At 31.5% G+C, this 27,257-nt stretch overlaps 2 protein-coding genes across 2 annotated transcripts; one reads left to right on the top strand and one right to left on the bottom strand.

The window, feature by feature from the left end:
* Positions 1-884: 884 nt before the first annotated feature.
* LOC130815836 (sulfite exporter TauE/SafE family protein 3-like) lies at positions 885-7,521 on the top strand. The gene is made up of 12 exons (XM_057682340.1): positions 885-1,595; positions 1,715-1,874; positions 2,767-2,967; positions 3,064-3,128; positions 3,683-3,710; positions 4,489-4,541; positions 4,646-4,732; positions 4,810-4,860; positions 5,075-5,296; positions 6,625-6,718; positions 6,867-7,007; positions 7,089-7,521. The coding sequence occupies exons 1-12, from the start codon at positions 1,395-1,397 to the stop codon at positions 7,172-7,174; spliced, it is 1,389 nt and encodes a 462-aa protein (XP_057538323.1). The 5' UTR covers positions 885-1,394; the 3' UTR covers positions 7,175-7,521.
* A 6,419-nt stretch (positions 7,522-13,940) lies between these two features.
* LOC130821194 (protein disulfide isomerase-like 1-6) lies at positions 13,941-24,362 on the bottom strand. The gene is made up of 12 exons (XM_057686880.1): positions 23,685-24,362; positions 23,464-23,593; positions 20,988-21,153; positions 20,490-20,608; positions 19,310-19,390; positions 19,130-19,219; positions 18,931-19,002; positions 18,775-18,843; positions 18,169-18,249; positions 17,095-17,229; positions 14,489-14,542; positions 13,941-14,406 (listed from the first exon to the last, which is right to left on the bottom strand). The coding sequence occupies exons 1-12, from the start codon at positions 24,173-24,175 to the stop codon at positions 14,308-14,310; spliced, it is 1,587 nt and encodes a 528-aa protein (XP_057542863.1). The 5' UTR covers positions 24,176-24,362; the 3' UTR covers positions 13,941-14,307.
* Between the last annotated feature and the right edge of the window lie 2,895 nt (positions 24,363-27,257).

Genomic DNA, 27,257 nt, shown 5'->3' with positions numbered 1-27,257 from the left:
TTTTTTTTTGGGTAAAACTCTCTAAAATGACGCAATTAATTAAAATTTAATATAATCCAACTCAACTCATAATATTATAAAAATCAAATCTGATTCAGAAGATAGACTATTGCTATTTGAGAGTGTTACAAGTAAGAGTGGTTGAAACTTTGAAACATCCCTCCGTTCCACTCATTTTTTATCAAAAAGAAATATAGTTTTATTTACAAAAAAAACTAGATTGATAATAAATAAAGAGAAAGAATGAGTTTTTCGGATTAAATTAAAAAAGTATTAAAATGTATGGATGAGATTAAAAGAAAGTGGTTCGCCATTGTCCAAAAACAAAAATGATGCAAAATGAATTATACGATCAAAAAAGCTTTTATCGGATAAATAACCGTGATTTACATCATTTGTAAATCAGTGGTATAGGTCCATCATTTTTATTATATTATTTTTTTATTTTGATTAGTTTATTAGTTTTATTTGTGTTTCCTCCATTCTGAAATACTCTCTACATAAATGTTTTTAACGCTATTATCGTTCAAGATTATTTCATATATTACGGCTCATGTGTAAGAAAAAATATAATCAAGTGGGATCTTGTTTAAATCGTCTAATTGCATACTTTCATTATATTAAGTTTTTATAACTTTTAGATGTGTATACTTTAATATATAAATGATAAAAATAACAGATTGATTGCGTAAAAAGTCAAATGTAACAAGTATGGTGGAACGAAGAAATTTAATAGTTATTTACAAATAACTGTGATTTACTAAGATTTTCTCCATCAAAATGACAATTGATAAAAAAAAAAAAAGAAAAAGAAAAAAAGAAATATCGGGGCGATAAGGTAAATAATAAGGGCTGTCAGGTCAGCTGTGGTGGATACGTCTGGTCATAGTTGTCTTTCCGTACGTCATTTAGCGCAAGTAAATTTGATTGCAAAATTGACCCATTTATAAAATTGACATAAATAGGGAAGAAGGCCAGAACCACACAACCCAGAACCCACCTTCTGACCCTAGCAAAATACAAGAAGGTGTGAAAATCAGAAGGCAGATTGCGATCTCCCGGAAACGTGTAGTAATCATACTTAACGTGTCATTACTATCTCCTGATACTTTTTGTTCTTCTTTTCTATAAAAATTATCAACCTTTTCATTATAGATGTCAAATTTTGTCTTCTTTTGCAACTTGTCATAAGGTGTTTGTATAAATTGCTCACTGAAAGAATTGGATTTTAAAAAAGGGTAAAGTTCCTGAGTTTGACTGGAACTATAGTCTAAACCCACCAAAATAAGATAAAAAGTTGGGTTCTTTAAATTGTATTTATTTTCTAGAATTAAGATAAGACTAAGATTACGCATTTTGATTTGTGGTTTTAATTTATAATTTCAAAAAGTAAGATGGGTAAATCTGGGTCTATGATCTTGTTTAGTACTCTCTTGGTGGGTTGTTTACTGATATTTGTATCAGCAAAGGAGGATACTTTGAAAGAAATTGCTGCAACTGAGATTGAAATGGAAGAAGTTGAGGTTAATTTGCTGAGAAAAGCCATCAATTTCTTATGGCAAAGTGGTCAAAATAGTTACACTCATGTTTGGCCAGTAAGTTGAGAAAATTTTAATTCTGTGTTTATAATAGTATTGTACTAATGAAATCCTGAGTGGTTCAACCTTAAAATTTTATTTGGTTATTAATTATGGAATTAATGTGATTGTTACAGGATATGAAATTTGGATGGGAAATTATTGTGGGGTCTTTGATTGGATTCTTTGGAGCTGCATTTGGGAGTGTAGGAGGTGTTGGTGGGGGTGGTATTTACGTTCCTATGCTTACCCTTATCATTGGGTTTGATTCCAAATCTTCAACTGCCATATCAAAATGTAAGGTTTTTTTTATTGGTTCTTCATTTTGTCTTGATTCTGTTTTTTGGCTGTTCAAGGATCAATTTTATGCTCTTTTCATTATTTAATGATTGATCTGTTTCAAATTATTGATTATGTGAGGCCTCAAAAGACTAATTCTAAGAATAAACTTATGATTTCTTTTTTTTGACTAATTTTAGGTTTTGATGTAGTCGCTTACTCATAGTACTAGTAGTATAGACTTGATACTTCAGATCATTTTTAATTTTGATTCCAGATATTTTGGTGTTTCTATTTCACCCATGACTTTTTTTGATTTGGGATAAGTATGGAGAATCCTCTATTGGGGTAGAGAATTAACCTTCTTGTAGGTGATATAAATCAAAACTCTGTGAAAAGAAAAGCCTAAACTACTTAGCAACCCATGATTCTCCATCCAAAACTTGATCTATAGTGAATTGAAATTACTTTTTAAAATTAAAACTGGCTTTTTTTTCGATAAATTACTTATAAGTTACTTCTTTCGTTGTAACGTTTTTTTAGACTATTCATCGTTCAAGCTTATTTTATATATTTGGGTTAATATGTTAGGAAAAATATAGTCAAGTGGGATTTTATTTGAATTGTTTAATCGCATACCTTTATAATATTAACTTTTTATGATTTTTAGATTTGCATATTTCAATACATAATGATCAAAAGAGAATTGTGTAAAAAGTGAAATGTAATAAGAATAATGGAACGGAGAAAGTATAACCTTAAAAAAGTAATTTTTATTTTGTATTTTGATAATAATTGTTTACCTAAAAGATTGATGATTGTTATAGAGAGTAAATGTTGAATAGATCAATTTTTGTAGCTTTTCATTGGTGACCTTTATCCCCTCTTAAATGTTGGGTTGTTGGTGTAGGTATGATTATGGGTGCAGCAGCTTCAACTGTCTACTACAATCTTAAACAAAGGCACCCAACATTGGATATGCCTGTTATTGATTATGATTTGGCACTTCTCTTTCAACCAGTATTGGTGCTTGGAATCAGTATTGGAGTTGCCTTTAATGTTATTTTTGCAGACTGGATGATCACAGTTTTGCTCATTATTCTATTCTTATGTATGTTAAGCCACTATACTTTTTGTTAATTAATTACTCCATATTTTATTATTAATATATGCAAAAACAACTGAATTTTGCACTTTGAATATGCAGTCACTTCCACCAAAGCATTCCTCAAGGGTGTTGATGCTTGGAAGAAAGAAACTATCATGAAAAAGGTCCTCTACTTTACTAATTCTTTGCATTAGTTTAATCTTTATCTTTATTTTGGAATAAAATTGGCAAATAATTTTAAGACATTGTTCATATTTAATATTTGAGCCCTCTATTCTTTAATATTAAAACCTTCTACAACCTAGTCTATCTTAATATACTACTCCCTCCTATTCACCACAAGTGTCCCGTTTGCTTTTTGTACTCTATCCAATGCGCTTATTCAATCCTTAATATCTTTAATTGTGTATAATTAAAAATTATGAAAAGTTGATATGAATAATCCTTGCATCAAGACGAATCAAACAAGATCCCACTTGACTATGTTTTAACTTATAGATTGATTATAAAATACAAATTAAGTGTAAGAGATGAATAGTGTCCAAAAAGTAAATGAGACACTTGTGATAAATAGGAAGAAGTATAATTTAATATTTGGGCCCTCGTACTTTTGGAGTCCTATGCAGTCGGAAATGTTGCACATGTCCAAAACCTCACCTAATTGTCAACCTTATTTTGTTGTTTCTTCCTCTAATCTTTATTTTTATTTTGTTTTCAGGAGGCTGCTCAACGTTTATTATCAAATGGTATCTAGCATTTAGCCCTTATCATATTTTATTTTATATTGAAAGTTTTTCAGTTTTTTTTTTTTTGTTTATTTTTTGGAAAAATTACCTAGAATATCAGATTTTTAATCCATGAATAATCCGTACTTTGAAGGATATTTGCCAAAAGTATACTATAGTGACCAGTAACCTTTACAGGGTGTCATTTTTACAAAAAAATTAAATTAAAATAAATCAGAAAATAAAAAATTTAATTAAAAAAACTAAAAATATGAAAAAATTAATTACCCATATCCATGCCCCTCCACCTCTCTTCCCATCTTCTTGCCCCTCCCAACCTGCCACCATTCCCTCCCTTACAGCCACCGACCCAACAACCTTACTCACCGGCCACCACCGCACCAGTCTTGTTTTGCCATCTACAACCAATCATCTACATTCTACACCGACCTTTGTCTAGTTGGCTTTTGAGGTGATGAAGATGAGGAGGTGTTATTGAGTGGGGAGGAAGGATGGCATGGCAGAGGCAATGTGTTAGGGAGGAAGGGTATTTTAATATTTTTAAAATATTTATTTTATTTTATTTTATTTATTTATTTTTGATTAATTTACCTACAATAACAAGTCATAATATGCAAAACAATATTCTTGGATAAGTGACCTAATAGTTTAGATTATTCATGGTTAATCAATAGTTGGGATTATTGTAGGAAAATCGACTAAAGGTTGGATTATTTTAGGTAATTTTTTTTTTTATGTTTTGGGACATTTTTGACATGGAAAATTTTCCTATTTTTAGGTGATAATGGTGATTACAAAGTTCTACCTGCAGTTCCTACCAAAAAAGAAGAGGTAAGATCACTGTGTAATTACTATAGTGGTCTTATAAATGTACCAATTTCATGTAAACATCTACTTTTAAAAGAAATTTGCAACTGATATTGTTGTATGAGCAGGTATCTCTAAGGGAAAATGTGCATTGGCCGGCGGTGGGCGTTCTATTTGCTGTTTGGTTTGCTATTCTGGGACTTGAAATTGCCCAGGTTTGTTCAAAATCTTTTCTTATTTCTTAAGCCTAAGCAAATCCTTGAACCTAATTCGATGAATCTTTGTCTTGCAGAAATACACCTCTACTTGTTCCGTTGGATACTGGGCCACCAATCTCCTTCAGGTATCCTCGATGTGCCTAAGATCTTGATTAACTATTTAGTCCTTCCGTCAAGATAATTTAGAGTCACATATTCTATTCCTAGGATGTCCTGAAACCTTGTGTTTTTTCCAAAATAAAAATTCTTTACGATCATATTTTTCAAAATATGGCTATTAATTTCAGATGAAATTTGCGATAATATCTTGAGAACTTATCAATTTTCCCATTTGTGAAGTTTCCTGTGGCACTCGGGGCATCTGGATACGAAGCGTATATGTTGTATACCGGAAAAAGAGTGATCTCCTCAAGAGGAGATGCTGTTGGAGCCTGGAAAATTCACCAGCTGATTATATGCATGCTTGTTGGTGTTACTGCTGGAATGGTCGGAGGACTGCTTGGTCTTGGCGGAGGATTCATCTTAGGCCCCTTGTTTTTGGAGTTGGGCATCCCACCTCAGGTCGGTTTAGCTCTTTGATAAAATTGTGTAGCTTGCCACTTTTTCATGCTTATTATGATTGCCGATGACCCCTTAGTTTGTCCCCTATATACGTGAATTTTCTTAGTTAAAGGACCATGGGAGTTATAGGTCGATTTAGACTATAATCATTTTTTCTATGAGATAGAAATCCCTCGAGTTTAGGTGCACACGTGACACAGTACTTACCAAGAGAGAATTTTCTTTACTTGTTTAATTGGCTAATGTTATGTTATTCCGTCTTAATCATTTTCTTTCCGGTATGAGTGCTTTTGGGGTATACCTTAACAAAATGCAAAATGAGTGGGAAATACCGAGAATATTAGATTAGTTCCCTATGACTTGTAGTTAGTAATCTTAATCATCACAACGCTTTCCGAACTTTTAGTCCAAATACATGTCTTGCTTTTCCTGTTTACCAAAGGTGACTTTCGTTATTGCCCCTTCATATTGGTTTTCTCTTCTATAGGCTATTATTCACCTAAGATTGACTTTATTGAGGGGATTTTAGTCATGGTCACATAGGACAAAATTAAGACAAATTCTCATGTAATATAAATAAGCTTTACAAAATGAAATAAAGCAACTGGAACAACACATTGCTTCTTCCAGATTCTTCCTGATTCTTCATGGTATCAGGCTAAACTTTCTTTCTTCCTCAATTCATCTTCAATGGCGGGCACGACTCCACCGCCACCACCAGAAATCAAACCAAATTCTCCCTATTATCTTGGTTCATCTTCAGACTTTGATATGGATAAAGAAATGAGCATGAATTCTTTGTCTTTTAGAGTACCTACTTGTGGAACCATAGAAAAGAAAGGAAAAGGAATGATGGTTTTGAAAACAATTAGGAAACAAGATTTTGTTTAGCAAGTTGTCTATCAATCAATGTCATTATTTTCTTAATCACTAGTATTAGACATAATTAGGTTGTTTATGATAAATTCGATATTTACTAGGATGCTTAATTGGTTATTAGTCTTAGTCACCTTTTTTTGTCATTTTTTATCACATGGTAGGCCGAGGGAAGGGGAGGGGTAGTGAGAATCGAACCTAGTGATTTGCCTGGAAAAACGATACTTGCTTCAATTGAGACAAAACCCGATTCTCTATTTGTCCGATTTTTAAGTATTTTAAATAAATACCTTGTACTAATGAATTAACTTTTATTAGTAATTGAACAGTTTTTACTAATCAAAACTGTGTTTTGCTTTATATGTTAATAAGAATAGGGCACAAGTCATAACTCTATCATTGATAATAGACTGAAAATGAAATTCGTTGCATTCTTGATTGTGCTTTCACAGGTATCAAGTGCTACAGCTACCTTCGCCATGATGTTCTCTTCATCGATGTCTGTCGTAGAATACTACCTCCTTAAACGATTCCCCATTCCATACGGTAAGCTCGGCTTGTGAATGCATTGGTATGAAATTTATTGTACTTATTCTTTTCGACAAACGAAAAAAAGCTTAGGTCTATGTTATCTTGAAACATTGATTTGTATTTCGTCTATCTTTTTGTTGAACCATCTCGTGTCTATGTGCAGCCGGATACCTCGTTGCTGTTGCAACATTTGCCGCCTTAGCTGGGCAGGTTCTCGTAAGGAGATTGATTGCCATCATCGGAAGAGCCTCTCTTATTATCTTCATCTTGGCATTCACTATCTTCGTCAGTGCAATTTCACTTGGTATGTAGATATATTTTACAATCAAGTTAATTTTTTTTGTTCGTTTCACATGGGCTTACGGTTTTTGTTACAATTTTGCAGGCGGGGTTGGCATTTCAAATATGGTGTACAAGATTCAACATAATGAGTACATGGGATTCGATAGCTTATGTGCATACGAAGTGTGAATGATGACTATATTTTTTTGGCCTTTGTTCGTATTTGGGCAAAGTATAGCTCTAGATGGAGGGTAGAGGAAATTTCTGTTTGTTAGTTGTGAAAATCGAACCTCAAACGAGTAGACAACTGTCGGAGCGACTTGGGGTTTGGCTATGAATGTGTTGTGCAAGTGTTAGGCTTCCTCCAACCCGCATACCTGCCGCTAAATTTTGGTGCTTAAGTGCACTTGTACGTCTTTGCTTTCATTCATTCAATAAAATTCACAATTCAATCTGTTAGATTGAATGGCTATCTCTCTTGTCATTACTAAATTTAGAAGAAATGGTTTCTTAATTACTCGTTCGGTTGTTTGGTTGTTGATATCAATTACTCCATTATCTCTCTTGTCATTACTAAATTTAGAAGAAATGGTTTCTTAATTACTCGTTCGGTTGTTTGGTTGTTGATATCAATTACTCCATTATCTCTCTTGTCATTACTAAATTTAGAAGAAATGGTTTCTTAATTACTCGTTCGGTTGTTTAGTTGTTGATATCAATTACTCCATTTGATTTTTTTTTGTTCTTCTCATTTAAAATATGAAAGGAATTAAGGAGAGTACTAGTGAAGGATAATATTCTATTAAAAGTGATTATAAATTGAAATAAATAATAATTAATATTGCTTGAAATCGTAAAAATAAGTGAAATATTTAGTAAAAAGAGATAAGAGTTATAATGAGGAAAAGAGTATCATTAATATGAAAAAATAAAGTAAATTTTTAGAGTTAAAAATATCAATATATGATGGTCTTTTTGTTAAATATGTTACACAAATGAGGTAATTTTTGTCCATATAGTTGTCTCAAAATAGAAAAATGGAAAAACTTTGTGAAATTTTTTTTTGGGAAAATTAGGTAGCACAAATAAGAACTAAGTGAATATTTAATAGAATGATTTATAGAGTTACTTTTCATCAAATGAATTCTCAGTGATAAATCTTTGATCAAAAAATATTTTCTTATTAACAAATTTCTATTACTATCTACTACCACATCTATAAATTATAATTTATTGGAATAATTTATATAAATAAAATAAAATAATTGAAAAATAAAACAAGCGTTAATAACTTGTCAAACAATTTTAAATAACACTAGGTAGTATTTCCTTTTGTTTTCATATGTTTTTTCCATTTACTTTTTTTTTGCAGATCTCAATGCAAACTTTAAAATCAAATAATTTTAATTTTGAATTTTTAAAAATTCTAAAAATTTAATATGTTTTTTTTTCTTATAAATCGATGAGAAATCGTAGTTAAAGTTTAACACTAAAATTCTTTTATATATATATATATATATAAATATATATATATATATATATATATATATATATATATATATATATATATATATATATATATATATATATATATATATATATATATATATGGTTTCTAGAAGATCTAGAGTCTACAAATCTCATTAAAAAAAAAAAAAGCCCTTTTACCAGTAATTTGATTAAATGTGTAATTATAAAAGCTTGTGTCCCTCTTTGTGTCGTTTGTACAAAACTAGGGCTTTCAAAATCGAAATATTGTCAAGCTTGAGTCCCACCTTTACAATAGTTTGTTATCTCAACAAATTTAAATATAAATTTATTTTATTAAGTAAGAAGGATAATAGGCATAATTTTAAGTGGACCAAAAAAATTGAAAATTATTTGAATCAGAATTTTATCGAAAATTAAAATCAATATATTTCAATTTCCTTGACTAGCATTTACATATAGGTGCCTTATGTGAGAAATTGGTAATTAAAGTAATAATCATGTTTGAAGTTTACGGCAAATATTTACTTACTTTGTCATTTACTATTATAGAATATTTGATATTTCTACATTTATGTTTTTTTGTTGTGTTTGTACTAACTCAAGACATGTGTTACATTTAATGATCGATCATGATAGAAAACAACTATTTATAATGAAATGTTTGTTAAAATAGTTTATTAGATAATTTTAGATTATTTTGATACAAATAGAGGGTTAAATGTTCAAATTAACGAATGTTAATGTTTGGTAAATTAGTTGGTTGAAACCGTTTACAGTTATGAATAAACTATTTTTGAACAAGCTGCTTATAGCAGTGAATTTAGAATCAGTTAGTCAAACCAGTTAATAAAATTAGTTGGATCAAATCAATCACTATAATTAGTTATCAGCCGTTTCCCAAACCCATCCAACATTAATATGTTAAAAGCTTAAAAGCTAGTACACACTCCTAGTAAATAGAAATTGATAAATTATCATCATCATCATACCCAGTATATCCCGCTCAAAGAAAACTATGGTCAAGGTAAGATTTGGGGAGGAAAGAAAGACGGCAGCTCATACCCATAGAGGAGAGTACGGTCAAAGAGTCCCTTGACTCGAGAAAGGTCTTCAAAATTGATAAATTATGCTCCCTCCAATTCAAACACAATTGTTAAAATTAATAATTAATTATAAAAAAAATAGTCGCTATAATTAGCTATCAACCGTTTTCCAAACACACCCAATATTAATATGTTAAAAGCTTAAAAGCTATTACACACTCCTAGTAAATAGAAATTGATAAATTATGCTGCCTCCAATTCAAACACAATCGTTAAAATTCATAATTAATTATAAAAAATAAATTACAAGTAATTGTTGAATAGTAAAAAATCAAATAGGATAATTATATGGAGTTGGAGTGATTAATATAATTTGAGCTTTTACAATTAAATTAAGTTCTTGATTGAAATTTAAAGATAAGTTATATACACTCTTATTTTTGATATGACGTCAATGAATAATTTCATCAAAAACTGATAATTGAAGTTTTAAAATAAATAACATTATATTTTTTAATTCAAAAGTTTTAATGGATTAAGCAATTGCAATATGAAGATGCAATCTTGAATTGCATTTCGAAATCTTTTTCGACTAAAAAGTAAAAAGGCCATCTTTGATCACTATTCATTCATGGGCTCAATAATTGTATTCTCTAGAATACTCTAAATAGTAGCATGTACATTATTCTTGATAACAACTTCTCCATCTCTGTCCCATCAAAACTTGTTCGGTTTTTCTAATTCGTCTTATTAAATAATAATAAATAATAATAATAATAATAATAATAGCCGTTGCGAGTTCGTCGCCATTTTCAAAAATAATTGATAAACATTTGTTTTTAGCCTTTGCAATGTTAACATTTATTTAGTCTATATTATAGCTGTTATGATCAATATAGTAATAATACCAATCACTAATTACTACCAGTAATTGTCATTGAACCCTCTTTTTTCCCTTTACATTTTTTTTTTACACAAATTCTTGTGAGATCTTTAATTGGGCCGACTTATTATATATTTTTTAAAATATTGAAAATAGGCGTTAAGAATGATATAAGTATAAATATAAGATAGTGTAAGTAAACATTAAGAATACAAAAAGTAAACATTAAAGATAATGTAAGCAGACATTCATAATACGGTAAGTAGGATAAAGTATACATTTAAGGGGCTGGACTTAAGATACGTCTCGATCTCTCAAAAAGACTATTTTTTTTTTTTTTAAACATCTCTTATGTTTCCCATTCATTTATATCAAAAATATTAATTAGGATAAGATCGGGATTTTAGCTACTTAATCAACTTCTAGCCCTAGGCAATATGGAGCCAAATATTAATAAACATGTGGGCGCCCAGTCACATTTGGAAGATTGTTTAAATGAACATTTAGCAACAATAAATACAATAATAATAATAATGTTGATAACAACAATGATAATAGCACGGGATATTCAGAACATATTTAAAATTTCCGGATCGTATAGAACCTTTGAATCAAAAGCCTATTACTTTTGCTTTAGTTTAATATAATCGGTTTGTCTAACTTATGCCACAAGCCCATAAAGCATAAGTACAAGTATTAATTATCTCATTTAAGCAACTTCAATTAAGATTTAAGAGCTATATAATGTCTCAAATATATTTTTGGACATAGTAAAAATTTTATCTATACTATTAATGTAAAGAAAAAAATATTTAGAAGAATCATTTTAAATAAAGTTGTTTGATTAAATTATGTAATTAATGACTCTTAACCTATGCCTTTGTGGCATAGGTTTGATAAACTCTAATATAATATTATATACAGGTTTCTGGGCCTTAAATTTTAGAGAAATAAAAGACATAACCTAAATAATTATAGTGTATATATTATTATATTTTTGTTTCGCTTCTCAATAATAGTAATAATATTAAAAATACATTAATTCTTTATTGAAGTCGTTTTACCGTGTGACGACTTTAGTTGAGTCAGTGTAAACTATTTTTAAAAAAAAAATACTTTTTATATAAGTTTGAATTCAGAGTTCATTAGTTATTTTTTTCTTAATCGACTGCTTATATGAATTCATCTTACGATAAAAAGCTCTCATAAAGACTTGGTGTTTAAAATAATGATGTAAAGACAAGATTTATTAATCTAGATTGAAAGCGGCAGTTAATACTCGTCTTCCAGTGGGTGGTCTTGAATAGCTTGCAATCAATTATTATATTTAATAACAAATGTGTGGTTGTAACAAACGAAATCGACAATACAACTATCTTCATCATGGAATATATGGACTCTACGGTCTAACAGTACGATTTTTATTAATCATTTCTATTGTTACTATTGTATATTTTGGAGAAAGATTTTCTTAGTAATGGTAGTACTATTTGTCAATAATTAAAATTTATCGAGACTATCTTGAAAATCTTTACTTTGAATCGTATGTTGTGGATGGTTAGGAAGAGATACATGGGTCCAAGAACGTGTTTCATGCTTAATTATTTAAGGTTTATTCGAACGAGCATATGGAATCAACATAAGGTAGAGAGTTTAAATGCAACGTAACTTTAAAGAGCAGAGCTGCACTTGAACGAGTTGAGACGCTCAAACGAGTATTTAGAGTGTACTTGAATAAGCATATACTAAGGATAAGAAGCATTTTGAAACTTCATGCTTAAACGAGCAATAGTATGCTCGAACGAGTACGCGGCCAACGTATGTGATACTCTAATTTGTTTGTTATATTCATATTTGTTGGGGATCATTCTCAATAAATATGTCTTATTATCCCTATACAAATCTTGCTTAGCTTCATAAATATACTCCAATGTTTATAAAGGATATTGTCTTGTTCTCTACTGATAGTGTTGGACTGTACTCCTATAAGGACTAGATCATCCGTCCACGTGTGTTATTGTTTTCTTTGTCCGTATTCCGTAATAACAATTTTTTCTTTGATTTTCATTGTCCTATATTTAAATTATAATTTTAGTTAATTTTTATATTTGTCTCAGTTTTTTATATTCATCTATTTTTATACATTTTGTCAATTTTATTTATTTGCTCACATTTTATCATTTTAGCTAATACTACACACCAAAGAATAATAAATTGTTTTCCAAGAAAAAAAAGCGTTGTACAAGTTGTATTCTTGTACTTCCTCCGTTCTAAATTAGTTACAACATTGGCAAAAATGACATTATTTATTCTTCACTTTTAATTTGTGATTAGTTTTAAATCTATAGGTTAAAGTATATTCAAGTGAAATCTTGTTTGATTCGTCTGATTGTAAAGATTATAAATATTAAATTTATATAATTTTTTATTATTTATAATTAGAGATATATATCATTAATTAAATTAGTACATTAAACTGAATGAAAAACCAAATATTACAAATAAATTGAAATATAGTAAGAATGAAGGGAGAATGGAGATGAGAAGAAGACAGACAACAGCTGGTGCGTAGGCTGGTAGTGGTCCCTGAGTCAGACCCTCAAGGCCTCTACGAAAGGAGACAAAAAATAGAAACTCAACGTGATTTGAGTGTGTTATATTGCTATCATCATTTATTTTCTCATTCGTTTTATTGTTAGTTTTATAGGTTATGTATTAGCTGGCTTTGTTAGTATTGACTTGAATGTAAGTCTCTTTTTCACTTTTGAATTAGTTTGAGGGCCTTTTTTTAATCACAGTTTTTTATGAAGACGTTATTAATCTGTTTTTTTACCATCTTCTCAACAATTATATTTTGGACGAAATTCGTTGAAATGATTTTTCAACGATGATAAACTAGTTTGAAATTTGAAACTTAAAACATAAGAATTTAAAATTTCAACGTACTAAAACGAACTTTACTATTTTATAATCTATTTTTTTTTCTCTTCTTAGCATTAAAAATAACTATATTGAAAATCACCCACTTGTATTGTGTTAGTAAATAGTAAACTCTCTTAAATGTACATTTATTACATCCATCTTGGCATATGACTTGAATTTTAGATTTTTGTTTGTTCAAACCACCAAAAGTAACATGTAAATTTATTTAAATAAAGCTAAAATAAACGGGATTTTAGCCAATTGAAAAGCTAAAATAAAAAGTACTCTTAATAGTTTTTTCTTAGATTTTTGAGTTGCTGATTTAGCTGGCAAAAAAAAAAAAAACCAAAATCTAATCCAAATATACCTAATAGAATAATGTTGCTAACGTGTAAATTTATTTAAATAAAGCTAATTCTGTGAGAAATTGTCTTTCAGTTAGATGAACTCATAATAAAGAGTCTATATGCCAATAATTTATATTAATTGAGCTATTCAACTCTTACATAAATTATCTCTCAGTTAGACGAACTCATAATGACGAGTCTATATGCCAATATATATTAATTGAGCTACTCAACTCTTACATAAACTATCTTACAGTTAGACGAACTCATAATAAAGAGTCTACATGCTAATAATTTATTAATTGAGCTATTCAACTCTTACATAGAATGCATCTTACGATAACAAGTATTTGGGTTTAAAATAGTTGGAATAAAATCCAATATTCCAACCTTTTCCTTTAAAGAAACTAAAAAATATGCCTTACTTTAGTGTGGTTTTGGTCATAAAATTATCTTCATACTATAATTGATCTTCTTTTTTTTTTTTTTTTTTGAATCTAATCTTTCCTTGAATCTGCATTCTGCACATTGAATATTTCACTCTTTTTCTCTCACGTTTCCGAGCTCAATTGCCGCTGGATGGAAGATATATGGTAGATTGGCAATCTAAAAACTAAAAGAAGGCATTCTAAATTTCTATAATTCATCTTTTTTAGCTACATTATCTTCGGGTTTAACATTTTTCTTGATGAATGCTCCCAAATCCTTCAAACTCGATTTCGCAGATAATTTAATCTGGAATAAGAAACACGATATTCAGCCATATGTAATGCTGCTTAAACTAATGAAACAAATATTTATAAGTAGTTGATCTTACCGGATTTGATTTATCAGCTGCTGGATAAAACAATAGAGAAGGGTAATCAGTGACCTGCAATCAAATCAAACGACAAAAAACGATCAATTATATAGTATTGCGACAGGGTCACTTTTTTTTTTTTGCTGAAGGGGAGGATACCGAGGGAACCCAACTCTACCCTCGGAAAAAATGGTTAATGCTTCAACTAAAACAAAATCCAATTCTCGTTGCAAAACTTTTATTTGTCATCTTTATTGTTGACATGTCTTTTCTGTATCATATCTTTTCCAACATTCAGCAAAGAAATGATCTCAAACAATCAAGCTTATACTTGACACTTCTTACAGAGTTTATTACTTTCCATGTCAGATAATCCCCTTTGAAAAGATCCCAACACCATTAGGAAAATGCATTGAACCACCATGAAGTCTAAAAAACTGATGTGGAATCTTTCATCAATCGTCGCAGATCCTAACAACGTTAACTTATACGTAACACTTAGGATTCTGATTTATTACTTCCATTTTAGATAAACACATCTGAAAAGAATCCAACGCCATAAGAAAATTACTAGAAAATGTCCTCGTTTCTTAACTATTCTCTCGACAGTCCCAACTTGCAAAGCATTCATCATCCTTTCTGGTTTCTTCCCACCCTTCATTATCCAGTTTTGTGCAAGAGCACAACAAAATCTATACTTGCATCTTTTATCTTTTATTACATACCCAAAAGTGCCTAGGGCCATAAGGCTGATATAGTTACCACCTTTCAATAATACTCCTGTCGTGATTGAAGATAAAGAAACGGAAAGAAAACACGGGGAGGACAATTATGGTATTTAAAAAATGTGAGAAAGGTAAGGGGAGCAAAATTTGAGGATCAATTGTTCCTTCCAATTTTGAGATATCCAGGAAAATTTTATTGAATAATGCTCAATAATAGGGCCTTAGCTAAAGTACATTACCATTATGTCCACATAGGCTATTTTCACATTTACACGTTCAACTAATAAGTTGCTGCAAAACCAAAATTTATGAAAAGCAGACGTATAGAGTGGTGTGAAAAAGAAGCCAGCTTTCCGTAAGGTTTTGGATATCCAGCGACCTTGTTGAAATGGGGAAAAAACTTGCACCTCTACCTTACAACTGCTATGAAGTTCTGAAACTTTGCATTTGCCTTAAGGTCAAAAATTTTGAGGGCTCTCAAGAGTTAAGACTTTTTTCAATGATAAGTCAAGACTTAAAGCAATCAAGCTCATCAAAATGGGACTCAAGCCAATTAGACCATTCTATGTACAAACTTTCTGGACTTTCAGGTACACAAAGACCATTAGTCGATGATAGATGAGAATGAACTCAATTTGTAAGTCTAAGGTTAAGTATCAGGAATTCCATGTGGGAAAATTTAAGTTCCAGGTCCCCTGCCTTAAAATAGGAGGTATTGTGGAGAAAATGTGTGTATTTGTGTGAGAGATAGCATTAAGGCAAAGATTGGGAAGATTAATATTTAAATTAAGGAGAATCTCAAAATTTTATAGGAACTATCTAATAAACTAATTTTTTCCCTAAATATCGCTAACAATAACTTTTAATGAGCGGCTAGCATGTTAGCAGTTTTACCTTAACGAAAGAACTTAGTTTTTCTTCACAAAAAGTCGACTGCTAATACTATTAATGGTTTTATTCCTGAGGAGCAACTAAGATTAGCAGTTTTCACTATTTTAATGAACTGATTAAGTCTAATATAGGGAATAACGTTGACATTGTTAGTGTATTTCAAAAAACAAAATATTAAATTTTAAGACACCACCAACAATAGAGAATTAGCGTATAGGTTCTCCTTATTTTAGCCTAAATTCAAATCACTAAAATAGAGAAAACCGCTTGTTAGAAATTCTTAAAGAATAGAGCCGACACGAGGGTTCATACAAGCGAATATGAACTGATCAACCCATAAAAACGCCTAAAGCTTTTCTGGTTTTTCGCCGACACCAAAGGGTGTTTTCAAACTGTACTCCTGAAGAACTTTCAGAATTTGTGGGAAAAGGAGGGAAACTCTTCTAGCTTCTCCTTCTCTTCAAATTCTTCTACACGACAACAACTGCTAATCAAACAGTGAGTTTTCCACATTCTATTACCTCGTGTAGTTAATTTAACAGTGCTCAAATACCTTTACACTTAGTTTTAGAAAACAAAATCAACACTCTCTTGGGTGACAGATTAGTTATTGCCAGCTGTATGAACAACAGTAACTGCAACTACAGATAATGAGAGTCATCGGTACTCAGTAATGCACATCAATCATACTAGACATCATGAAAATGCTTTCTATTCCTAAATCATGAGTGATTTGAAAATGTAACTATGCTACTAAAGATCAGATTAAGTGTTCCTCGGATCCAAAGTATTTGTTTTCCATTTTTTTTGTTGTATTATTTATAATTTGTTCCAACAGTTCTTAGAGGAAAGTTCCTTTTGAAACTCCCATGGAAAGTTCATGCTATTAGTCCTTCCACAACATTTGGTCATATTAGATATAATATATTTCTACAACTTTCCATTATATGAGGGCATGTAAAGAAGCAATACAAGAAACGAAGTATTTGCACGGATGATGTTACTAACCTCAAGTCTTGGATGCTCATTAGCAGCAGCATCTATCTTTGCAAAGATTAGATTTTCCAAACCTTTAAAATGTTTTGCCAACTTCTCCACTTGCTTGCTTGTCGCATCACAACTCATGCACCATGGTGTGTAGACCTTAAAGTTTTAGGAAACATGTATAACAAAATGAGTAAGGTGAAGAAAAATACATTTCTCAGACAGGCCTTTACCAGAAATAAGATCAAAAACAAAAATGCTCAAAAAAGTTCTAGTTTGTTCTATGGAATTCATAAATCGTCCAAGAGTTCATAAAATGATCAAAAGTTTTTAAAAGAGAACCACAAAATGCGAAAAGGAAACATGAAGATAAGTAGGTCTATTCAAAAAAACCCGACCCATTTGACCCAACCCGCCGACCCACTTCTTAAATGGTGGGTCATAAAAGGGTAAAAAATAAAATTTACAGGTCGGGTCATGGGCCACATAATAATTAAAAATAAAATTTACGGGTCGGGTCATGGGCCACATAATAATTTAAATCAGGTACCCGTTGACGCGTTTATTTTAGAGAATTATTATTTTTTTTAAAAAAATTACTCTGTGCATTATCAAAAGCAGTATTTCAATTGGGTTTGTATTTTCTATTTATGAAACATCCAGAATATATTTCTAGTTTATCAATTGGGTTTGTTTTTTCTATTTATGAAACGTCCAGAAAAGATTTTATGACAAGATCCTTAATTTGTGTTGAAAATGCTAGCACCAATCTATGAATACAGGTTGTTTCATTTTCTAATTTGCATGATTTTATGTTTTGAGTTTGTTTTCTAATTGAATTTAACTGATAAATTTGTTTGATTGATATGCCACAAATAAAATCGGGTACCCGTGTCCCGACCCCATTTATGCATAAATCGGGTACCCGGTTTGTTTTCTAATTTCATAAATCGGGTCGGGACATGGGCCGTTAAAATAGCTACCCGACTAACCGGGTACCCGGTTGTGAACACCCCTAACGATAAGCATAACAGAAAGAAACAAAAGATAAGGACACAGGGTGTTGAATTGCATGTGCAGAGGAAAGAAAAGACTAACCTCAAGAAAAACATTCTTAGGACTGCCCAAGACCAGGTAATCAAATGTTTTTCCCACAACAATCTGGATACTAGCATTTTCCTGTAAAATCAAAACTCAAATTTTTTTATTAGTCAATAGTAAGATGATTTGACAAAGATCATCAAGCATTGCAATTGGAAGCCACCTCACAGCTATTTCTAGTTGCAATCACTCCTCTACACATATGCAAATATATCAAAAAAGGCTAAATATGGAGTAGCGGTGTAACAGCATAATTGTTGGTTCCAAAATGACATTAGAGCTATTGAGAAAAACTACAAATGTCCGGATAAAGTCTTTAATCAAAACCAGATAAAATCCAGATAAAGCAATATTGCATCCATACAGTGAGCCTACTTCTCTTCGCATGAATGTTAAAGGGTGTGTAAATTGCATGATAAACTGTCCTTTATGAACAACATAGAGCATGGTATATAAATTATACATATAGATCTTAAAAGACGCAAATCATTCATCCGCGCAAGTTGCAACTTGACGATCGTCCTCATCGGTTCGAATATCACAATTCACAACTATTTGAAGAGCATGATAAACCACAATTGAAAATAGGCGTCAAAAACTTACATTATTAGGTATGGGTTGTGACTTAAAATACATTGGAACAGTCCCGTGCAACAACCCAGCGCAGAACTCCTACAATCACACCACAAAAGAGATGAATGGTTTCCAAGACAAATTAGTAGTGGAGTATGTAATTTATAAGCAGCTAATAACACCTACTTCTATTGCACCAAGAGTTGGTTCTGTTTCCAGCAGATACTTTGTGCTAATTTTGCTATCAAAAGCAGCAACCTATCAGAAAAAATGATCCGCTATGTTCATCAAAGACTGACATTTCATCATCAGGTAACAGTAAACTTCAAAATAGGAATCCAACTTGAGCATAACTAAACGAAGAACAAAGCATCAAGGCACTTACAACGATCTTTTGAGAATCTTCTAATCCCAGAAGGGTCAAGAAAGGTTTTGCAAGGTTCTCCTGAGTAATTTCCACATATATGAACATTATCTGTGCCAAAAAGAAGACCAAGACGGTCAACCCACATATTTCATAAACTTTTTAGAATGGTGAGCGGAAGAATAGGAAAGGAAAAAAGACCTTTGATTTAAATTTTTTGGCTACTTCTTGAAGTGGTTGAAGAAGAGACTTGACTTCATCAGACTTTGCAAATATGTAAACCTGCAAATCATTTTCAACTGACGTTAGAATTGTGCTTCAGATACCGTCTGATAGTTTATACAAACAGTTCATTGGCTCTATATATATGCTATGCTTAAAATGTCAGAAACCAACGACAACAAATGAGATTAAACAGATATTGATCACTTTTACATACATTAAGGAGCATGAAAACAAATGGCATTATTGGTTCAAGATATACTATGCTTAAAGATGTCAAAAACCAACAAGAAGTCAAGAACAAATGAGATTAACCAGATATGTAATCACCGAAAGACAATTAAATTAGAAAATGCATATTTGCCCAGGGTATGGTCAAACGTTGCAACTAAAAATAATCGGAGGAGCAACAACCAGTCAACCACATTCAATTAAGGAATTAGAGCTTGTACAAAGCTGGGAGAAATACTAAAGATCATCTTAATGGACTGCATTGTGTGAGCCTTATGCACAAAAGAATAAATTGTTTATCATTTCATGAATCAAGCTTTCATAAAGAGCATTGTAAATTTGTAGTATGAATAAGTCTTCGAGTTATAGCCACAAAGAAACGTGAGGGAAAAAAGGTTCTATGAATGCCCATTTAATATATCTAATCCGCCAGATTATACCTATAATGATAAAAAAAAAAAAAAACAAAACTTCATTACACGCTTTCCTTTGTTTCTACAGTTATACTTGGTTTATCTAATGCAATATGGATTCATTAGTCATTACTCGTACTCCTTTGTTTCCAGAGTTATATTTGTAATCAAAATAAAACCTTCATTAGTTCATTCAGACCAAAGTCTTTTCGATTTGAAAGTTAGGCCTGAAGAGCCTCGAAATTCTATTCTGTCCCCAAATTAGTTCCTGGCTTTGGATATTTAAAAAAAACCTCCATCCACTTTCGATCCACCTCCAATATTTTTTATTCACGAGTCATGAAAAACAAATATGCCTGATCTTTGTGCAAAAAGCAACCATGCAACGTTTTCTTTTTGGACAGAATATCAAACATCAAATATCTCTGCGCAAAAAGCAACTATGTACAAATACATCAAAAAGAAATGACACAATGTGACAAACACATCAAACATAAAGCAGAGTGAAAGAAAACCTGGAGTGTCCTGGCGCTGGAGTAAACTTTAGCAGAATTCAGCTCAGTGAGAGTTATAACTAATGGAAACTTGTTTAAATCCAAAAATTGTAAAATTTTGTCCGTTTCCAAGGCCTCTTCTGCAGAAGCAAACATGATTACCTAACGTAAGAGTAGTTATAAAACATAGTGCAAAGTATCTATCCGCATCACCCCATTGCGACAGCATTGTCAAGGATTTTAACTTTTGAGGTTAACGCGACTGCCATATAGGCAGCAATAGCCGCAAAACCATGTAAATTGACTGTAAAAAGTTACTTCGCGATCGTAAATACAGTTGAAGATAAAAAAAACGGCTCTAGACAAACATTGTGTAACCACACACCACAAAAGTGACCAAGGTAAAAATAACGCTAGATTATAAAATAATATATATTCTTATTATTTTCTGTGCCAATAAATTATTTTTGATAGACATATTATGACATATAGTCAATGCAGAGAAAGAGCATTACTTACCGAAGCTTGTGTATCTTTCTGGTTCACTCTTAACAAGACCAATGAACGGTTTTGTAGCTTTGATATCGGAGAAAAGACTTTTTGCAACCTCATCAGAATCAGTTTCAAAAAACTGAATTTCATTGTCTAAAGTTGCAGCTTTGAAAAACTCTTCGTACTGATGGCCCTGTAAATTGTAATATTATAAAAAATCAACATTAAATCGCAGCAAAAGAATATAGTTAAATGCGAAAAATAACAGCTACACACGAGAGGGAGGGAGTTTGAAGTAATAAGCTTTCAATATAATGCGTAAAAAGGACATGATGAGTAGATAATTGGAGCGAAGTTTAGTTCTCAGCCTCTTGATCACTTTCAACCCAGCTTCTAAAACATAAAAATATCCGCTTTTTAGACAATTCCTTGTAAAAACCACATGAAAGCAGAAGCATTCATAACAGGCCTGAATCTATACCATGCATCAGGGCACATCCAACTTAAAGTAAAACAGATTTTCCTAAACAGCCAATCAACCATTAATGTAGCTTTATAAACCACAACAGGTCAAAACACTTTGTTTCTTGTCCTGGATACAAAAAAAAATGGCTTAAATTTAAAGAGCGTCAATTGTGCATTTGAGGAAGCTGACAGTGACAATAGGAAAAATTCAAAATACTGCTTGATTTAATTAGTACTCATATAATCTCAGAATTCAGAAAGCCCAAATGTAGGTATGACTAGCATAACCTACGGTCCTACAGGACTTGAATTATTTGGAATAAGTTCCTCAACAACCCTCTATTTTCTCATCATTAATAAAATTAACAAAGTCGTGGAATCAATAGTTTAATGTAGAGACAAATATTCGAATATCAAAAAACATAAAAGACATCAAGCCATAATTTTAAACAGCCGTATTCATCATAAAAATTTTCCTTTAGCACAAATCCCTAAAATGATTCCCAAAACCCTCTCCACATGGCAACCTCCATCACTGACCATCCTCCATTGATGCCTAGATATTGTGCACATTTCAAATTGACTCCGGGGCATCCAAGTAATTATTAACTCCAATCTTGAATCTTGATACTATCACGATACTTCCATGTGAATACATATAGCAATATCATCTAAAAATATCATAAAATTTTAAAAAGCAAGATATGATTTGATAAGCATCGCCTAGGCACACACCTCTTCAAGTGCAAAGCTAAGATTTGATTAATTTTTGAGATAATATAAACAGCTCTCCGGTGCTCGAGGCTTGCCTTTCCTTACACCACCCAATGTGCCGTATTTCCTTGAATTATTTGAGCATTCTCAGGTTCCCCTCACAAATTCACACCTTTTAAAACAAAGATCCAATAGCAATGAGCCTAAGAACACTTATTTGTAAGACTCCCACACATTTAAATTTAGATTTAGACCTATTAGACCAAGTTTTTAAAGCACACTTTGATGGCGGGGTGCACCCTGGTGCGAGAAAAAAGAACACCTTTTCAAGTGTAGGCAAGGCACAATCCAAAAGGCGGACATGAGGTGCTTGAGGCACAACAAACACGCTTGGGCTGAGGAACAATTAAAAAAATAGAAAATTAAAAAAAACACGTGTTTTGCCGTGGATTTTTTTTCGAAGGAAACGAGGTGCAATTCCACTACATGCTTAGTAAAACTACGCTATTAGGCTTAGGCATAAGAAAGTGAGAACCTTTCCAGATAACGCAGTAAAATCCCCTGCAACAACTAGGATATCAACAACTATCCTAATTATAATTACAACCTAATCATAAGTAAGAAACTAAAAACAAATGTTCTACTCTAGTCTCTATAGCATATCATCGTAATTTCTCAATTCCCTTGTGTCTGCCACATTTCATTTCCTCCGATGAATTTACATATTGCGCCATAGCCCACTTTCCATTGATGGTACAACCCTCAATATATTTCTTTTCTCAAGCATGTAAAACTCTACAAAAATGCCTATGCAACCAATGACAATTTGAGAAGTATGCTTCCACTTTCAAAGAACCACCGAGTAGATTCCAACGATTTCCAACTGGCAAAACATTCTTATTAAAAAGCAATGCACATACATGATACAAAATAAACTAAAGAAATTTTATGCCAATAACCGAATGTACATGAAAATAATTAAACAAAGGAGTTATCAATAATTCAGGCTATCAACTAACCACACAAGTTTGCATTCTATTGTTAGCAGATCACACTGTACACTCACACCACAAGGAAAACCCGGTGCACAAAGCGTCCCTAAATAACAAGGGTCTATAAAAGGTGTCCCTCCATGAGGGTGTAATGGAGACAAAGCTTACACTCCAATGAAAACAACAAACAAACCCTTACATTATAACTTCAGAAACTTCATCATAGAGAACAAAAGATTGCACAAATAACCAATGCCAACGTTATAAGTTGTAAATCCCCAAACCAAAATTACACTACATAATAATATTAGAAAATAAAGAAAGAAGATTACCTCAAATTTCTCAAACAGCCCAAGAACAAACATACTGTACTTTTTAGCAAATGCTTCAGCTTCAATGACTGAATTCAATCTAACGACAGGATCACCAATCTTCTTCCTTGCCCATATCACAATCTCAGCCCTAATTTTAAAATAACAAATTCATCAGAATGATTCAACAAAATTCAATCAAACCAATAAAAAAAATCCAAAAAAAATATACAAATTCTTACGCAGTAAATCCACCGGTGTAAGGCTGAGAAGTCCCATTAGTGAAAAGCAGCAAAGTAGGATACCCTTTGATATCCAAAGCCGATGCCGTTTTGGGGTACCTTTCAGCATCAATTTTAGCCAATAAAAGAGGAGAACCCAATTCATTCAACAAATTAGCAGCTTCAGCAAATTGGGGCATTAATTCAGCACTTCTTGGACACCAAGGAGTATAACCCAAAAGAAGAACAAACCCATTTTGCTCAATTGTTTTCTGGGTATTATCATTGTTTAATTCCACTACAATTCTTTGAGCTTTACTCAAAACTTTGGCTTCAGAAGAAATATCCTTTTGTAAAGAGTCTCGTTCTTCTTGTTCGTCAACTGCTAAGAGTTCATCGATTTCGGATAAGTCATCATCGTCAGAGGAAGGAACGTCTTCGGAAGAGAGCGATAGGAACGGGGTTACGAGAAGAAGGAGAATGATGAGAGAGAAATGAAGGGGATTGGACATGGTGATTGAAGGAGAGAGAAGGAAAGGAAGAAATGAGATCTAGTGTCGGAAGAGTGAAGAAGGACAAAAATGGAGGCGGGATTGATTCCGGTGATCTCGGGATTGAAATGTGAATTGTGAACAATTGAGACCGACACTTGTGTTAGTTTAGTGCTGTCTGATAGTAAGAACATGAGAAACCTTTTTAAAGTTTAAACCATTTGAGTTTGACCCGAAAAATTAGGGATGAGGGTAGGATAATTGGAAAGAGGTCGGTGGGTCGTCGCCGACTGAATTGATGTGGCTTTGGCGTTGACTTATGGTTAGGGCCTAAGGGTGTAGGTTTAGGGTTTAAGTTAGGAATCTAGATTACAATTCAGGGCATATGGTTTTAGAAAAAAAAAAAAAATTAATTATGTAACTCTATACCAAAATTATTATATGAGACGGTTTTATCATGAGATTTGCTTCATACTTAAGTTAAATAGCCTAATAATTGAAACTTTTATCTTCTAGACTTCTTGTTTTGAGATCGTCTCACTGTAAGACGGTCTTATACAAGACAAGCCAAACTTTGTATTATAGACATATTGATTTTGATCGATCAGAAATTAGATCACATTCTCTTTGGCCGTGCTCTCCTTTATGAGTATGAGTTGATGTCTTCCTTTCCTCCTCAGGTCCTATTTATAGTTTTCTATGGACGGAATATACTCGGTATAATAATAATGAATATGAGAAATAGATCAAATTCAACCAAAAAATAATTGTCATAAATAAAATATTTTAATATGTAATCAAAAAATGACCCGACCCATGAATGTTAGAAAAATGGATTAACTCGTTCGTAATTGAAAGTAAAATGTCTGACCCGTTTCTAAATTTTTTGTCATAATTTTTATGTCATTACTTTTCAGTGCAAGCCAATAACATTTTAAGTTATAGTCGCTCCGAACTAATTTAGTTGTCACATTTACTTATTTGTCAAAACCATATCAATTGTCACATTTTTATTTTTATTAATCATTTTTTACTTAAATATCCTTAGTTCACACACGTAATTACGAATATACCCTCATATACCCTACTTACCCAAACTAATTAATTAAATAACCCTTCACCATTTACTCTTCACTACTTACCCAACTACCACCCTTTTAATGGACCCCACACCACTCTTAATAACCGTGCCCAATCAAATGGGACAATTAAATTGGTTCGGAGAGAGTATTATTTTCGGTCAATATATCTTTGTTGAAGAAAATCATAATCTTGAACCTTTTTTAAAAAAATTTTATTGAAAAAAGTATGTATTTTTTGTGAAAATTCTAATTATACCATGCTTAAAAAAAACTCCTTAACTAGTTGAGTTAACTAGAAAATAACCCAAATTAAAAACAACCCCATCCCTAAATAACCCAATTTGACCGAAAATATTTATGCTCTTTTGTTCACTACTACTATCTTTTAGAGTGACATGACATGCAACTGATGCAAGTTAGGGTTAAGGTCCAAAAATATGGATTTCAAGACACAATTTTTAGTAAATTATTCTTTCCTTTTCAAATCTTGGTTGTAGTTTCTATAAGCGTGCGGATACATTAGGAACGACGATAATAATGATGGTGATGAGTGTGCTTAACAAATGGTTTTTGGCCAATTTTTTCTTAGCTTGTGTATTTTGTCTTTTGGTTTGTTGGTTGATTAACACGTACTTTATGTGATTTTTTCATAAACTTTTGGCTTTTTCACCCAAAATTCCCTTTCATTATATAGAGCACATAGTAAGCAACTATATTTACAAAAATATCAATAGAACCCGTTAGTCAAACAAATCAATCAAGTAACCAACTAATAATTTTTGGCAAAAAAATCAGTTGTTAAAAACCCATATGTCGAGGTTGCTTTATCTATTTTTCTCTACTTAGATTATTCATAAGTGCTCACTGTAGTCTGTGAGGGAGTACATGAAATACAAAAAATAATAACTTAAAAGTCAAAACGTAATTGACAAATTAACTAAAAAGTAAGAATCAAATCTTGTTTCAATTGAAGTAATTAAGTATCAACTTCCATGAACAAGGTTTTGAGTTTGGTCATTAATTTCTCAACTAATTAACCACCCTCTTCCCTAATTCTGTTAGTGATAAAACAAAATATCCAAAAACCAATTACCAAATCAAGGGGTAATGAAGAATATGAGTTAGTCTATTGGTTAAAAGGTTTTTACAAGATAATATTTATTAATTTTCTTTCTCTTGTCTTTGTAAGGATTATTTAGCCTACCACTCTGAATAAAAAAAAAAAAAGTTTATATCTATCTAAATCATTAGTCATTAATCGTCCAATTGACCTTTTTGGCTAAAAAATAGAAATAAGTATATTAAAGATTCTCAAATATAACTTTTTCTGAATGATAGAGTAGACTAAGCAAATGACAAAACTAGTTCAAAATTTACTGTTAAGATAAGACTCGATTACCCTTAAATATAAACTTTAATATCTCAAATTCTCAGATTCATGCTAATACAAAAGAGAAGATTTGCGATTCATAATCCATGATTACTAAAGAAACACTAAACTCTCTACTTTTCCCTCGAGAGTCTCGTGGCTGAATCAATGGACTTGAGAGAAGACATATTAGAATTTAGAAGCTCTCTCAATGGGAAATGGGAATCTCCAACCCTCTACTGGAAGACTACAAGATCGATCTATTATTAGTAAAAATCTTTTATAGATTTAGTCTATACTATTTTACATAATATATACACTAACATAATAATAATAGCAAGTATTTTTCAATGATTGTATTTAATTGTATTTATTAAATAAAAATATTTATTATTTTAATATTTTTTAATATTGGTATATATTAAAATAGCGTAGATCAAATTCATATAACACTTTCTTCCATTATTATTATGCCCTCTCGAATTTCTTTTTATAAAAGACAAGGACTTCTATATTTTGTATTGAAATGTTGATTTTTTAATATATATCTATTATTAGTGATGATATTATTAATATTTAGTGTTAGATCTTAATATTTAGTATTTCATGTCTTATTATAAGTAGAAAGTACTCCCTCTCTGTTTTTTTTTTC

Source organism: Amaranthus tricolor, chromosome 1 (genome assembly GCF_026212465.1).
Source record: "Amaranthus tricolor cultivar Red isolate AtriRed21 chromosome 1, ASM2621246v1, whole genome shotgun sequence".
NCBI lineage: Eukaryota > Viridiplantae > Streptophyta > Magnoliopsida > Caryophyllales > Amaranthaceae > Amaranthus > Amaranthus tricolor.
The sequence above is the reverse complement of the archived record's forward strand: the minus strand, read 5'-3'. Positions and strand labels throughout refer to the sequence as shown.